The 17,449-nt window shown below is 34.0% G+C and overlaps 1 protein-coding gene across 6 annotated transcripts in view; it reads right to left on the bottom strand.

The window, feature by feature from the left end:
* The window catches only part of CCSER2 (coiled-coil serine rich protein 2), a 120,600-nt gene that overhangs the window by 87,448 nt on the left and 15,703 nt on the right, over positions 1-17,449 (bottom strand). For 3 of the 6 annotated variants that reach the window (XM_051982361.1, XM_051982362.1, XM_051982359.1), the window contains exons 2-3: positions 12,721-14,197; positions 9,040-9,242 (exon numbers count right to left, since the gene is read on the bottom strand). In XM_051982361.1, the coding sequence (XP_051838321.1) occupies positions 9,040-9,242; positions 12,721-14,158 (1,641 nt within the window). In that variant the 5' untranslated portion in view covers positions 14,159-14,197. Of the gene's footprint in view, positions 75-139; positions 159-9,039; positions 9,243-12,720; positions 14,198-17,449 lie in introns of those variants that run through there. The other 3 variants (XM_051982360.1, XM_051982364.1, XM_051982363.1) reach the window with 3 other exon arrangements.

The following is a 17,449-nucleotide window of genomic DNA, read 5'->3' as shown; positions in this document are numbered from 1 at the left end:
TCTGCAAAATGAAGAGATTAGACGAAGCGATCTCTAAGGTCCCTTCCAGTTCTGTGAGTATTAACACACACATTTCTTTTGGCGAAGTCATATCACATTTGTTAAGTACAGTTTTATTCTGAGGTTTTCATTTACCTACATTTAGCCCTTCTCAATGCTCTGTGAGCTGTGCCTCCAATACAACATTTGTAATGTCTTTACATTTTTAGTTACCTACAGCTTGCTATTATGACACGCGATGCCTTAGAAATTTATTTTGTAGATGAACTATGTCACAATTCATTCAACAATCATACATTTATTAAGTGCTTAGATAGAAAGAAAATGTGTACAGAAATAAAGGGGAATAGCATTCTAAGCATTCCAAGTTTAAATGTTCCTCTTTATCATGAGTTAAATATTAGAAAATTGTTCAAGTCAACCCTACCACTTAGCTATACAATGGTAAGCATTAGTTGTAACCCAGAAACAACTTCTAATATTACATAACAAGATAAAGATCAATTATCAAATGGAATTTCATTTCTTCACTGTTATAAAATTTATACCTAATATAAAATGTCTAGCAAAATGAGTTTTGCTTAGATAATACATAAGTTTGTCTACAGGCTACAAGCTTATACCAAACTCTCCTGTCGAGGTAAGTAGCACAAATATTATCTTACAAAATAACAATTTCTGAGGTGGATCTTAAGATCTCTTAGTACGTGATTTCTTAATTTTTGATGTATCATGACTCCCTTTAGCAAAATATTGACCTGGCCCAGAAAATTTTGATTTATGTAATTAAAAACAAAGAGGATCACAAAGGAATCCAATAATAATGAAAGTTATCAAAAGATTAAAAAAAAAATAATGATCAGACTCCAGGTTAAGAACTCCCAATCTAGTGGAACTTCTTTAAGACATAGCCAACAAATAGACCTATCTTTGAAACTCACATTTAAGGCACAAGTAGACCTATTCCCTTTGGGATAATTCTACTAGATAACATATCATCTATAACTTTATTCAATTTAGCACAGATCCAAGCATCCATTATCACACTAGAATCCTCCTTCAAAGTTGACATGAAACTATGAATAACACTGACAACTATTCAATGAGTAAGTTGATCTCAGGAGTTCTAATATTACTAATCCATATTTCCATCATTTCCACAAAAATAGTATGAAATACTTTGTCAGTGTAGGGGATTTCAACCAACAAATAATACCAGATTCCGATATACTCTAGTAGTTAAATGGGCTGGCTTTGCAAGCCTAAATTTGAAATAAACACATTCCATGTTTTATTTACATTCTTTCATCTATATCTAGATTTTATTTTGCCTAATATTTGCCTAAGAGAAATTAAATCAGAATTCAAACCTCATACATTTTCCCATGGGAATATTAATTATGCACAACTCATAATTAAGACCAGTCTTATTTAAAAAATAAATTATACTGAAAACTTTAAGTTGGATTCCCTAAAGCAAAGACTAATATAACAGATATTTTGAATGTTTAAAGCAAGTTAATTGGCATTAGATGACTTGCAAGTAATTAAGGTATAGTAACAGAGCCTAAGGAATTATAAAGAAAATTAACTTTACATAATAGATATCTAAAGAAAAATAGTCTGGCAGTCTTAAAATCTGGGTTCTAGTCCTACCTTTCCCATTTAATTGCTCTGTAACTTTGATCATGTCACCAAATAATACAGCAATGGTTTTCTTACCTGTTAAGAAATTTGACTAGATAATATCAGAGGCTTGTTCTAGCTATAAAATTCTTTAATTCTGCTTCTCAATCACATTAATCTTTTCTTTTCTTTTTTTTTTTTTGGAGGGAGATAGAACAAGGAGGAAAAGGCTCTGGCTTTATAATTTAATCCAGTATGTGTATTTCCTATGTACAAACCTTCTCCATTAGATAGATTGACAGTGGCTAAAAAGGAGGATTACTTTTTCAGAAATGCCTCATAGCACCCTGAGTGGAATGTATTGGGACGGCAAAAGGCTTTCTTTGGTTCTTCAAAATTTGACAGTTAACAAACATACAAAAGACTTACTTCACTACAGTAGAAGCCTATTCAACATGGATAGGCACTGAGAACACCTTGAGTTGATTCAGCTGAGAGAAGCATATTGTGACCAACCAGTCAAGCATCAGAGTCCCCCTGGTCGGTCCTTTTGAAGGTATATGTCCTTTTGAAGTTTGACTGAAATATAAACTACTCTCTTCAGAAACTATTTGCAGGGACAGTGAGATAATTTCTTTTGCCTTTATAGACTATTTAAAGGAATTAAACTAATTATTAAATAAGAAAACAAAAAATTATGAGAGAAAACTATCTACATTCAATGCCTCCACTTGCTTTCCTCTCTCTTTTTAACCCTCTATGGCAGGGGTCCTCAAATTACAGCCCACAGGCCAGATGCAGCAGCTGAGGACGATTATGCCCCTCACCCAGGGCTATGAAGTTTCTTTATTTAAGGGCCCACAAAACACGTTTTGGTTTTTACTATAGTCTGGCCCGCCAACAGTCTGAGGGACAGTGAACTAGCCCCCTATTTTAAAAGTCTGAGGACCCCTGCTCTATAGTCTATCATTCAACCAAAATTGCTCTCTCCAAATTAGGCCATTTGTCAAAAGTAAACTCTTCTTCCCGATTCTCATCTCACAATATCAATACAGACATCAATTTTAATATCTCATTTCACCATGTCCTCCTTTGCTCTTATCTCTGATGAAAAGGAAGCCTTTCTCTTTGCCAGAGCAAATTCCTGGACATACAACTCTTGACCTCAATATCTCTCCCCATCTTCAGTAGATTGCACCCTCTAACCTCCTATTCTCTGTCTGATCTTCATCACCTTATCTAATGAATCCTGCTGTCTGACTACATCACTACCTATCACCCTATATCTATTGTCTCTTTTAAAATGAAATCCCTTAAGAAATTGACCTACACTTAAGTACCCCTACTTCCTTTCCTCTTATCCACTTCCAAACCCTCTGCAATGCTCTTTCCAAAGTTACTAATGATTTCTTAATTGCCAAATCTAATGCTTTTTTCTCAATACTCTTTTTAATTTCTTTGCAGCCTTTGATAGTTGATCATTTCCTCCTAGATCTTTTTATGCTCTAGATTTTTGTGACAATATAATGGTTCTCCTACATTAACCACTCTTTTTTATTCTCCTTTGCTCTATCTTCATTTAGTCATTCCAACTAATCATGAGTAAGCCCAGAGCTCTGACCTGGGCCCTCTTCTCTTTTCCCTTATCATATCTCACTATCTCATATTGGTGATCTCATCAGTTCCTATAAATATAATTATCTTCTCTATGCAGGTGATTCCCAAATCTACTTGCCTAGCTTCCCAGTCTTCTTCCAAGCTCCAGGCCCATATCACCAACTGCTTTTTAAATATCTCAAACTAAATATCCCATAAGCACACCTCAAATTCAGTATGTTCAAATAGAAGTCATTATCTCTATCTCTAACCTCCTCTTATTTTCAATTTTCCTGTTACTTCTAAAGGCATCACCAGCCTCCCAATCATCCTTGGTGCAATGAGCCCCAACATGTGACCTCTATACGTGTGATACCTGCACACTACTATGAGCAGGCCAGATGCTTTTGGAAATCAAGCCCAATTCCTAAGACTTAAAGGAAGACATTGTGTCATGATTTAATAACCCAGTGAGGGAATTTCATATCGGGTTTCCCACCAGGTGGTGTTCTTCTGGACCCCTGTCAGTACATCTCCTAGGCCCTGCACATAAAAAAAGCACAGGACAGATTTGCATATTTGCTCTAAGCCTTGAAGAAAAAGGTTTCCTGACAAAATGTGCTTCTTGGAAAGAGCAAGAGATAAGACCACCTATTTCTTGGGAATACAGGCTAGATTAAAATCCAAAAGAGACTCTGAGGCTGTAGGGCTGAAAGGCAGGGGCTTGGTACATATCTCTATAGGGACAAGGCAAAAATTTCTTATAAAAGTTACATTAAGTATAATTTAAAAGCTCAATCACATACATATTTCCATCAAAACTTGTATTTAAACATACTTTAAAAATTATATCGAACCATTTTTTATCTTTTTTTTTTTTTGAGGACTAAAGTTTAACAAATGGAGTTATAGGATCTCAGAGTTAAAAGGAACCTTAAGGATAATCTATACCACCCATACCTGAGGAAGAATGCCTTCAATAAACAGATGCCTGATAAAATGTCATCCAACTTCTGCCTGAAAACCTCTTATTTCTCAAAACAACCAATTCCAGTCTTGAATAGCTCTAAGAAAAAGGGAATTTTTCTTCTCGAATAGAAAATCTGTCTTCTTCAATTTATACTCATTATTCAAACTATTAGTTTCCACACTAGTTTTGTGTTCTACTTTTATAACTCATTATCCGTTTCATTTTCACTTTCTCCTAATGTTTCTCACCCAGGTACTCTTCATCATATATGTGCCATTCATCTCATAGATTTCTCTATAGGACAAAGTCTTGATATAGTATTAGTCCACCAAACCTTTTTACTGATGCCATGCAAGTCTTTTATCATATTTTGGGAAAATATCTCACTATGTAAATGTTCATGTCTGCTTGACATGATCCACTTTGTTTTTCTCATTACCGAATAATTTTTTTTCTTCCTCTGATTATTGGAAATCTTTGCTGATAATACCTGAGATTGCTCACCATTATTTTCTGGAGCACAGGAAAGAATAACCTCTACAGAGGGTCCAACTTCATTTCTCTTTTGGAAAAATCTCAAATTGATTAAATGGCTCAAATGGTTGAGTGTTCCTGAGTCATATTCTTCTATCCATCAAACTAACACAGGCTAGATTTCCCTTTACCTCCTAAAATTCTTTTTCTTTATTTTTCTCAAAGCAGTACTTATACTCTATCAAGGATGATTTTGTTCCCTGGAAAGCAGAGAGGCATTCATTGAGCCTTTTCACCTCTTCCTGGAAGCAGGGAGGGGGTGGGGGGAAGGAGGAGAGGGGAGGAGACAACCTACTGGTGTCATGTAAGGAAAAACTTCCTAGCCAAAAGAACTTTTCAAAAATGAAATGGCCTGTTTTGGGAAGTAATAAGTTACTTATAACTAAAGGTTTTCAAGAAAAAGTGGTATCATTTTACAGAGGCTTTGTAGAAATGTATTTCTTGTGCTGGAGTGGATTAAGATTCCTATGGAAATCTTCTGGGGGTCCCTTTCAATTGAGATTATATGAATCACACCTGAATTATACCATAGGCAGCAACATGCTAAAGTGGAAAAAGTTTAAACTTAAGAGTTAAAAGAGAACTGGTTTCAAATCCTTCTTCTGACATTTAAAAGTTGTATATAAAGAATGATGTAGAATTGGCTTACTAAAAATTCATGTGAAAAAAGATTTTAGTTTACTTAATTTGGCATGAGTCAGATTGTGACTTTTTTTAAAAAAAGAATGAGTGTAATGGAATTTATATTAGAAGAAATTAATTTATATTCCAAATCTTTTCCTTTACTCTGGATTAGTTATGTCACATCTGGAATAATATGAGCACGATTTATAAAGATGTAAATCAATGTCATGAATGATGTAACTCTTTTATAATCAGTTGTCACCTTAAAAATAGACTAAATCAGAATGAAATTCCATCTCACTAAAGAAGTTTCTATTTAAAAAAGAAAATACACTATGATGATGAAAGGAATTTAGATGTAGCCAAACCTTAAATTTCACAATTTGTTGTTAAAAAAAAAATCAAGATACACACACACACATATACACATACATACATGTATACATGTGTATATATATGCTTTTATTCTATATCATAAAAATAAGAGATGTTTGCTTAGGTTAAATACTTTTTTTCTATATGTAATTGTTAAGAACCATGCCTAGGTGAAGGGGCAGATCAATTCTCCAAGAGCCTCCACAGCTGTGAATCATAAACTTGAAGGAGTTGCAAAGCAGCCTTTACTTACACAGATGTTTCTTGTGGATTGGGAATGAAATAAATTGGAGACAAGAGGGAAGAGGAGAGAGGTCAGACAATGCAACTGCCTCTCAATCTCCTTGAATCACGACCCTCCTCTCACGTGAAGAGATCCATTCTACAGGTCTGAGTTACCTCCAGCAGCCACTGGCAGGTGGCTCCCGTATTGCAACATGTAATTCTCCAATTCACTGAACCTTTTAAGATCATGTAGTAAATTTTTGTTTTTATTATTATTATTATTATTTTTTTTTTGCTGAGGCAATTGGGGTTAAGTGACTTGCCCAAGGTCACACAGCTAGACAGTGTCTGAGACCAGATTTGAACTCGGGTCCTCTTGACTTCAGGGCTGGTGCTCAATCCACTGCGCCACCTAGCTGCCCCACATGTAGTAAATTTAAAGTAATAAAGCAAAGGCTCTAGCAGGAATTAGAATGTGCTTTCCTATTATCAGTTTATGTCATTAAGTGCCTCAACATACATCTTTTGCTTATAGAGAAAAGTGAGAAGTTCGTGAGAATTACTAGCTAAAAACCAACCTTTTGGCATCATATTAAGGAAAAACTTCCTAATCAAAAGAAGTTTTCAATGATGTAAGTCATGTTATTCTGAACTTTTTTATTCCAGGATTTTCCTACCAATTGGTCCACTGAGGAATTTCATTTGGCTTCATTTGATACATCAAACTATATACTACATAATGGAAAGGAATTTTTTGGGGGGAGGTCTGAAGTACCTCAGTATCTATTTTATCATCTGTAAAATGGTAATCATACCTGTCATATCTGCCTTGAAGGGTTGTTGTGAGGACCATAATTTTATATAGTATACAAGATGGGAGAGGATAGGGAATACTAATCAATGGCCTTTGAGGTCTCCTCCTGTTCTAGATACAGCACAATAAGAATGTTTTATAAAGCTCAAAATATGACTGAAATGTCTGATATTATTATGGGGCTATAGAACCAATTCCAGAAATGTCTATATTATTATAAGGCCACAGAATCAATTCCATCAATAGATAACTCACTTCTTAAACTTCTAAGATGGTTTTTAGGTAATTAACCATGAAAATTTCCCTCTAGTGTGCTGCAGAAGGGAGAGATCCAGCAGTGTGATTTAATTCCAGGCCAGGTCTATTCTGAGGTCCCAAAAGGTAGCTGATAAAAGTCTATATCTCTCTCTCCTCCCCACCACCCTCACTCCCACATACCCCATCTCCCTCCTTCACCCTCCCCCCATCACCTAACGGAAGCAGTCAGGGAATAGTCCCAGTGGGGAAGAAGTTAGTGAAAATTCTCTAAGATTTCTTTAATAGAGGACTGCCTTCTCTTTTATACATTGAAGTTTAGTATGTCACCTGGCCTCAGAAACACAACTTTCATCTGTAGGTCAATCATCTTGAGGTAGAAAATGCAGAATAATATGACCTGAGCCAGGAATCCTAGCAACATTTCTAATATCCAATATACAGATCTGGAGGTGTTAATGAAACAAACTGAGGATCAGAGAGATCACTCCAATTGCTACTAGAGCAATTACTTCCTTCACTGAACATTATCATATGATCTCACAGTTTTATATAATACCTTCATTCCACCCTCAACCTCTACAGCTTCTATCTACAACTGATCTACCTGCATGGTCCATAGGGTTTATAGCACCCTGACTATTTAGGCTCAAAGTACTAAAAAGAATGCCACAGATCCTCAATCTTCTTCAGGCAATGATAGTCACTGCAAGACATCATAAACAAATACACCTACATTCCAACTGATTTAGTTTTTCCCTCCATTCTTGTCTTTGCCTTCCCAGAAATTCATCACAAGGAATGTTCCAAAATGTTGGGAACTTTCCTCATTTTTCCTGTTATTACAAAGATATTAGTGTAGCTTTCAGGCTATCCTCTTTTCCTACATGACCAATTCATCTTTCTGTTGCCTCATTATATTTCCTTAATGATATCTATTACTCTAATTCCTCTTCAAAGTTCCTCATATGTTATGTTGCAGTCTACTCATACCCACCATATACCTGTCCATTACCCTGTTTGATACTCATTTTTAATTTCACAAAGACTGTATTTGGTAAAATGTTGATATTAAGAACAAAGGAATTTGTTTCTGGGAGAAGTCTGGAAGCATTAAAAAAAAAAGATTTTCAATTTCTTGAATATAAGCCAACCCATTCTTCTCTTCCTGCTTGTTTCTGAGCCCATTTACAAATGACAGGCCTGCTAAGTTTTCTATATAACTACATGTCATAATGTGGACAACAGACACTGTGCATCCAGAATAAACTCTCTGCTAGAGAGTAGACTAAAGTAGCAAAATATGTTGTTGTTTTTTTAAATTTCTAGTACCCAGAGAATAGTAACGAAAAAATTATAATTGAATCTAATTTAGCATTTGAAGAAACTGTTGGAATACTAAATATCCCCCAGCATAACAAACTTATGATTTTTAAATGAGGGTCATCTTTCAAGATAATCACTACAAATCTAAATATATTGAGTTATTTAAATTATAACAATTTACAGAGAGTATTATATTGCTTAGTATTTCTTCAATGTCATGTTACCTAACAATGAAAAACTCTGACTCCTACCAAACATGTTGGTAAAAATACAAGCAATCAATATTATTTTATTAACAAAAATATAATGACATCATCAAGGCCATGTATGAATGGAAAAAATGACCTAGTATTGAAAAACAAGAATTATTTAAAAACCTATAAGAAGGTCTACAGTTTCTTGAAGGATTTATGCAAGGACCTGGACAAGAACCACATAGGATAAGAAGCTATCAAAACACTGAAGTAGCAAGCTTATAAAAATAAGCTACCAAGAAGGTACAAAAAATAAAACAAATACTCAAACATGCATGTCTTTGTCTTCTTCACTACTACTCTACCTCTATTTCACTGTTTAATTTCAGAACTTTGGAAGTCCTTTAACCTCTAAGTTCCATACATAACTAATTATTTCTTATTTTTCTAGAATCAGAAAAATGAAATGCACCCAAAAACTTGTAAAAATTCATACATACTATGCTGTTCATTTCTGAAGACTCATAGCTTCCACATGGATGGACACTTCCAATGGGCTCCAAACCCTCTTCATCCCACATGTATGTTCCATCAGAGCTATCAGATGGGGAGAGCTCAAATGAAGAACCAGCTCTGTAATCCATATCTGGAGAAATTAGATTATTCCCCGTGGTATGCTTGGTACATTCATTCTTGTCTTCTACTAATTAAAAAAGAAAAAAAAAGATATTTACTTCATAACACAATGTAATAATTATTTTCTCAGGTTTTAAAATTCAATTTCTGACTGCAGCATTTTTCAATTCTGAGCATTAATAATAATAATAAGAAGAAGTAATAGTCTCTTGCCAGATTTTTAAAAATACCTAGTTCTTTTCTGTCCTGCCAAAAAAAAAAACAAACAAACAAAAAAAACACCACTTAGTTCTATTCACTTATTTAATAATATATACAAAAATCTAAAATTCTCCTAACAGTATTTTTTCTAAAAGCATTAACCTTCCACTAATGGCTAGAGACCCTAGGCTAGAAAATCATCCAAACATTAGAAGCGCTTTACTGTCTAAATATCTATGAACGAATGCATTATGACTACTATCATTGTTGGAAGGTCCTCAAATTGTCATGAATTTTAACAGCATCTTCAGTTAATTTAAGAGCTCTTAAGATCAGAATCAGTCATAAGTCTCCAATTCTATCACCAAAGCACAAAAATAATGACTTTAAGGCAAGAATTCTCTTGTATATGGGTATTGTCAAATCTGGGTTCCAATAATATCAAATTAGTACATTCTAGTACACTTAAAAAGGAGAGGTAATCTTCAATGATCACTAACACCATACCTGATAATATGAAATTCTTATTCTCTTATGTCTCTATATTCATTTACTAGTATAAAGGTTCATACTGTACCCTATTAAAAAAGCTTGGGACAAAAACAAATTACTGGCAGAATAAGTACTAGTTTATATTGAAAAGAGTTTCTGTCTTAAGAAAAACTTTTCACTGTCTACTCTGAATATTTAAGCATTACAAATAAAACTTCTCTTTTAAAATGCCAATCTAGAGGCAGTTAGGTGGCGCAGTGGATAGAGCACCAGTCTTGAAGTCAGAAGGACCTGAGTTCAAATCTGGTCTCAGACACTTAACACTGCCTAGCTGCGTGACACTGGGCAAGTCACTTAACCCTAATTGCCTCAGGAGGAAAAAAAAAAAGATAAAACGCCAATCTAAGAGACAAAACAAGATATGCTTCATTTTAAAGCAACCACCTAGTATTTCATATGTCACTCTTGATCAAAAAGAATTTTTTTTCCCAAAACCATTGATTGGTTTTGATTAAATCAGGCATATGACTACAAGGTATCGATGTACTTAAGGGCTCTTTTTCTTGCTAATTTCTCTCTAATTCAAAGATTCTTAATCTGGACATAGAATTCAGGAATTCCTTGGATGCAAAAATTTTATCTTTATTTACTATCCTCTACGTGAAATTCATCATTTTCTCCTATTATTTAAAAACATTGTTTTGAGGAGTCCTGAGGCTTCATTAGACTGCCAAAGGGATGTATAAAACAAAAAAAACAAACAAACAAAAAAGATTAAGAATGGTGGTCTAGATAAGCTCACCAGTTGCCATTAATCTAATCAGGGCCTCTACACATTCAACTCACAGGTCCATACGTTCAGCCTCTGTCTCCCTCCTCAACTCTAGTTCTGCAATATTAACTATTTGTCAAGCAAGGGCATCTCAAGCATTTCTTCTTACTCCCACCCAAATTTTCCTTTGGCTTATATACCCCATTACATTCTTACATCTTTTCACAAAGTGTAACTTTCTGACAATGATCAATGATCAACTGTGAAAGACAAGTTTCTCTGATCAAATATAATTGCAAAGAACTCATGATTAAAAAAAAAATGTCATCCACCTACAGAAAGAGAACTGATGATGAAAACTGGATGCAAACTGTATAATTTTTTCACTTTATTTTTTCTTGCTCTTTTTTTATTTGTTTTGGGGCAAAATGGCTAATATGGAAATGTGTTGCATGATTTCATATATATATATTGCTTGCCTTGTTAATAAGTGGAAGAGGGACTAAGAAAACAAAGAAAATTTGGAACTCAAAAATTTAAGAACCCTAAAAATAAATGAATGATATTTTTAAACGAGAAGTATATGTGGCAAATTGTTCAATCATGTTTAACTCTGTATGAACCTATTTGAATTTTTCTAGGCAAAGATACTGACATAGTATGTCATTTCCTTCTCCAGCTCACTTTACAGATGTGGAAACTGAAGTAAACAAGGTTCTGTGTGACTTGCCTGGAGTTACAAAGCTAGTAAGTGTCTAAAGTTGAATGTTAACTTAGGAAGATGAGTCTTCCTAACTCTAAATGCAGCATATTCTATCCACTGCTCCACCTAGATGCCTAATATGGTAAATAAGGGGGAATAAATCAAATAGAATATCAGTAACAGTTCAAGAATAATAGTAATAAAGTAAACTACTGAATAAAGTAGTTATAGACTTTTAAATTCTATAAAGATTATAAGACTACACTGGGGAACAACCCAGAAAATACTTACTATTTAATAGAATATTAATATGGCTACAGTGGAAACAATATATTTATAAATAAGGTGTTAATTTTGCCTAAGCAGCTTATAATATAAATCAATTAGTAAATATTTAATAAGCATCTACTGTATGCCAGTCACTATACTAAATGTTAGCATAAAGAAAATAAAAAGAAGATGCAAGCTCCAACAATTTTATTTAGAGGCAGAATAACAAAATGGACAGTAGGATAAAACTTGTAGTCAGAAATATCTGGGTTTAAATTTCAAATGTGTAGCATGTGAACAAGGCACTTAACCTAACTTCAATTTTCCAACTGTAAAATAAGAATTAAAAATACTTGGGATACCTACTAGTTTGTTATGAATCTCAAATTAAAGAGCTTCACAAAGTTTAAAGTAATATATAAAAGTCAGTAATTATTAGTTTCTATCCTGTAATACCACCTGTAAAGCTTAAAACTATACCTTTCATTGGGTATTTGACATGTAAAGAAAAATACTTATGAGTTATTGCTTTCCTACCCTGGCCTAGAAATTGCTAACTCACACAACTTAACAGGAAGTTAAGCAAAAGTATAAACCCATCATTGCCACAGATTCTAAAAGAGAAAACATAAAAATGATGATCTTGCCTACCTGACTAGTTAGATAGCTATGTAAATACTAGAAGGAAAGCACTAGGTAGCTAGTATTTCTATAGGTTTTAAGGTTTGCAAAATGCTTATAGCTATTAATTCTCATGTACTTCACACCTCTGGGAATAACCTAGCATTATTATTCTCATTTTACAGAAGAGAAAATTGAAGCAAAAAGAGAGTCTATATACATTAAGTGTACAGTAAGACAGTGTCTTAAACAAAATCTGAAATCAGGTCTTCCTGACTATGTCCAGGATCCTATCAACTGTGATACCTAGCTGCCAAAAGGAGCTTAATTACTTTCCCCATTCAGCCTTGCCTCTAAAATTCATTCAGATCAGCCATGGTAAAGAATATTTACTTGAAATTCCTAAGGACTATTCCTTTTAAACAACCTGGCTACTAAAACATCTATGATAAAACTTTCTAGAGGGAACAAAATAAAAATACTTACCTGGTACATTGATATCTATCCATTCATCAGTTTTATTGAAGGGTTTTTCATTTTCTTTCAAAGAATCAAATGGATCCACTAATGGAACACTTCCAAGATTTTCCTCTTTGAGTGGTACTTCCTCTGGGGTTACCCGAGTTCTGTTTGAGTCTTCTATATCTACAAAATCATCACTGAAGTCTTCACTCAAATCATTCTTATCAGAAGAAGACAAAGATGAAAGGGATATTTCATCCACATCATCACTCAGGTATCTGACTTTTACATCATCTTCCAGCATGTTATCATTTATGCCTTGGCTACTTTCTGTTCTAGAACTATAATTTTCTACTGAGTCGTCTTCCTTCTCCATAGCTCCATCATTACCCAAAACTGAGGAATCCTCCAATACACATTTGTCACCAGCTGAATTTTTATTATCATCCTCTATAATCTTCTCAGTAAATTGCGGTCTGTTTGGACTCAGTAAAGAAGTTCGACCCAACCTATAATCAAAAGATGTTACTCCTGAGCCATTTGGTAACACCGATTTCTTTAAACCAGAACTTGAAAAAGTAGCATAAGATCTATTAAATCCAAATGCTAAATGTTCATTTCTATTGAGAACCTCTGATCTTACATTTTTTGACTGCATAGTTGACCTTGGAGCTACTCGAAGGGACAACTGTTGGTTTTGATAAGGCCTTGCAAGATCTGCAGCCCTATTGAAGGAATGTGATCTAGTTATGGATGCAAGTGGAAGGAAAGACTTCTGAATGGAATGTGAAAAACTTTGTGACCGTACTATTTTTTCACAGGTAAAAGATTTCATGTTGTCTGGGTTCTGTGCTAAACTTTCTCCAGAACTGTTCCTGGTGGTACAGGAGTTTGCTCTAGGCCTTTGCATACTTATAGTTGGTCTACTTCCATAAAATCCATTTAACTGTGATTTTGGAGCATTAAGTGAAGAATATGAAGTCCTTCCTAACAACGATGCTTTGGTGAATTTACCTGAACTAGAGAGTCCACACAAAGTCTTTTGGTTTAACTCCTCTGAAGATGAAACAAACATATTGGATGGCTTTGCTATCTTTGATGTAAGTAAAGAAACACTCTTCAAATCCCTCTTTAATCCACCTTTACCAAATGTTTCTTGAGCATTAACATGTTTTTCAGGGTCAACTAGTTTGCCACATGAATTCTGGGTAGAATGAGAATCTCTAGTACTCTGCTCATTGAGTTGGTATTTATTTGACTTTCTCCAGTTAAAAGAATAGGAAGACATATTAATAGAGCCATTGTGCTTGATGAAATTTTTGCCACTGCTACTCGTAGAATTCCCTGATAAATTAACAACTGTCCCATTCGATACTGACTGCAGGGTGCTGCCTATAGATTTTGTTCCATACTTCGGCAACTTGGAACCCAAAGATGTCTTGACTTGTAGTTTTTCTTCCATGAGTTATAGGGCACATTTGTTCTTGAAAGTTGATAGAATCTAAAAAAATAAAGAAAAAGACAGCGTCATTATGTATACATAAAGTCAAATACCGCAATGTACTAAATAAGATATTTCAGCTTAACTTTTGTATAACATTGAGGAATCTAATATAAAGCAAGTCCAGAAATTAGTCATGATTACCACTGTCCTTTTAAAGATGCTGTGCATTTAGGATAAGAACTTTTTATAAACTGTCATGGTTAATGTACTTCCTGACGTATTCAAATTTAAAAATCTGACTGATAATCCAGAGACAAATTAACACCAATATCCTCTTCTCTTCATATATAGAATAAAAATCCAAAGTCATACACCAAAAGGAACTAGAACCACAAATTATGTTAGCAAACATGGGACAAATCCTGCCATTAGCCATAGCTAAGCAAATCCCTGTGCTACAAGGAAAAGTTATAGAGAAATTTAGCACAGATAACATTAAATTTTTACTTAAAAAAAATAATACAGTTGCAAAGTTTTTCACATTCCATCAAAAAGTCTTTCCTTCAACATTTATCCATAATTATATGATATTCCTTCTTCAAAAAAGTTGCAGATCTTACAAATTCTATATTTTTATAATTCTAATAGTCTAGGTAAAAAGGGGGATCTAAATACTGGTTTATATTAGGAAAAGGCCTAGGACAATTATCAAGTTTAAAAATGTTCAAATATAATGATGATAAAGGCTGATTTCAGAAAAGCCTGAAAACACTTACAGAACTGATGCTGAGTGAAGCGATCACAACCAAGAGAACATTAAACACAATAACAACAAGATTATGAGGTGATCAATTGTGATGGACTTGGCTCTTCTCAACAATGCAGTGATTCAAAGCAATTCCAATAGACTTTTGTAAAAAGATTTAGAATGAGAAATAATGTTCAAATGTTACATTAAAATATGGTAAGAATGTAAACTTTAAAATATTAACAAAAATTAACTTTTATAGGAATAGGCAGAAATATAAAAAGATTAGTAGCATTAGAAGATTTCTTCTGACACTTAGACTTGGCACAGCAATATATATTTTCTTGAGGTAAATGCCTCAATGGAAAAGAGAAACTACTACCAGATGACCAAGATTTTATACTATGGGTGCTTCTGGTTTTATCGGAAATATGTTTAATAAAGACAAACCAATATGCAGACTTATGCATTAGAAATCCTCAGATATCCATGAGAAAACCACTGGTACTTCACAGATTTATAGAATCTCAGAATTTGATGGAACCTCAGAATTTTAGTCCAATTGGTACCTGAACAAGATCCTCCTCTACCAAAGTGCCAATGAGTCATACAGCCAGCACTTGGAGACGTTTGGTTCTAAGAAACTAACTTGTGAGACCAATTGCAGCTATAAACTTTAAGGAAGAAAGAGAGTTTCTGAAATGTGGCTTGTACATTGTTTCATTCCCAGTATATTCCCTAAAAATATTGTTCTAACATAAAGAAGTGATCCAGACTTCTTTGTCTTAATACTCTATCTTTTACTTGGGAAACTAGACAATGTTTTTTGACAATCATAAACTTTTAGATTTGGAAAGTATCATATCAGTGAGATAACTTAGCTTAACCAGCACATAAAAGGAATCATCACTCCAGCATCCTTCAGCTTACAGCCAGCCTTAACTGTAGAGCTTTCTGACTTTTAAAGGAAACTTTGTTGTTCTGTCACTTTTTATGTCACGTTCAACTTTTCAAGACCCCTTTTGGGATTTTCTGGAGCAAATACTAGAGAAGTTTGCCATTTCCTTCTGCAGAGTCATCTTTTAGATAGTGCTTTTCCTTATACAGAATAAAAATATATCTCTCTGAAATGTCTACCTTTTACTTCTATTGGACCAGTCAAAACAAATATAATTCCTATCCTGCATGTAAATTCATGAAACTCTGGAAGACAACTGCCTTGCTTCTCCACACCCCTTCCCTTCCATTCCAAAACATCTTTTCTCCTCTAAGCTGAGTACCTTTTGTCCTTTCACTTGATCCTTATCTGGTCTAGTTTCCAATCCCTTACCATGTTACAGTTTGTCAATATCTTTCCAATATCTTTGGCTGTAGCACCCAAAACTAAACATAAGTTAACTGATGTGGGGTAACGCAGGCAAAATTCAAACATGGACTACCATCTCCCTCATTCTGGATATTATGCTTATTTTAACGCATTCCAGGAGCTACCATCTCATAACACTGATTCATACTGAGTTGGCAATCTACTTAAAAAAAAAAAAAAAAAAAACCCAAATCTCTTACAGCATGAAAAACTATCTAGTCAGGCTCCCATCCTGGACTTATGAGATTGACTTTGGGAATCCAAGTGTGAGACTTTACATATATCCCTATTAAATGTCATTTGATTTGAGTTAGCTTAAGATTCTAGACTATAAAGTTCTTTTTGAATCCCCTCATCCAACGTGTTAGACCTCCAACTCCTGTGCCCTAGCTGTGTCATCTTCAAATAGGAAAAATATACCAGCTATGTTGCATTGTAAGTTATATTTAGTCACGGATTATTCTTCTTTGGCTCTGAAATGGATTCAATCAGTTCTGAATTCCCTTAAGTATTCTATCATCTATCTTCATCTCCCCATTTTGCCTCAAGGATAATTTGAGAGATTTTTTGCATAATCAAAGTCTAATACTGAAATTATTTTCCCTCTCAATTCCTTTCATTTCTTTTGTAATAACTAGTTCAATATCTAAAATGAGTTATTTTATATTTATTCTGTGATCCTTTTCAGCTCTAAATCTATAATCCAAAATATTAATTCCCCCATTGTCACATGTTTGGCCTTTTGAAGGTTAATAATATCATGAGGAGTAAGGTAAGTATTAGCTTTGCTTCCAGAAAAGAGAAAGGAAGCATGCAAAAATCTTGGGCCTTATTACCATTCAAAATAATAATTTTTAAAAAGCAAATCAAAGACCAGAATAATTATCAAACTGTATGCTGACTTTCTAAAATTTTTATGAAAATAAAACCACAATCATATCAAGGAAATAATGGACATTTAAGAGAATAAGAAGGCTCTTTAAAACAATATTCCACATCTTTCAATTCCCAAAACTGACCTAAAGGCATATAGTCTATTGCTTGTTGTTATGAAAAAAGTATTTGATTCATTAAAACAAAATACCATTTTATAGAAGCTTCTCCAACAGCACATCTCCTGTGCATATGCCATATTCAAGATATTCTGAAAGATGTAAGAGTTAGCTTTCTTTGTCCTATGAACCTTTAATTTATT

Source organism: Antechinus flavipes, chromosome 2, assembly GCF_016432865.1.
Source record: "Antechinus flavipes isolate AdamAnt ecotype Samford, QLD, Australia chromosome 2, AdamAnt_v2, whole genome shotgun sequence".
NCBI classification, from domain to species: domain Eukaryota; kingdom Metazoa; phylum Chordata; class Mammalia; order Dasyuromorphia; family Dasyuridae; genus Antechinus; species Antechinus flavipes.
The sequence above is the reverse complement of the archived record's forward strand: the minus strand, read 5'-3'. Positions and strand labels throughout refer to the sequence as shown.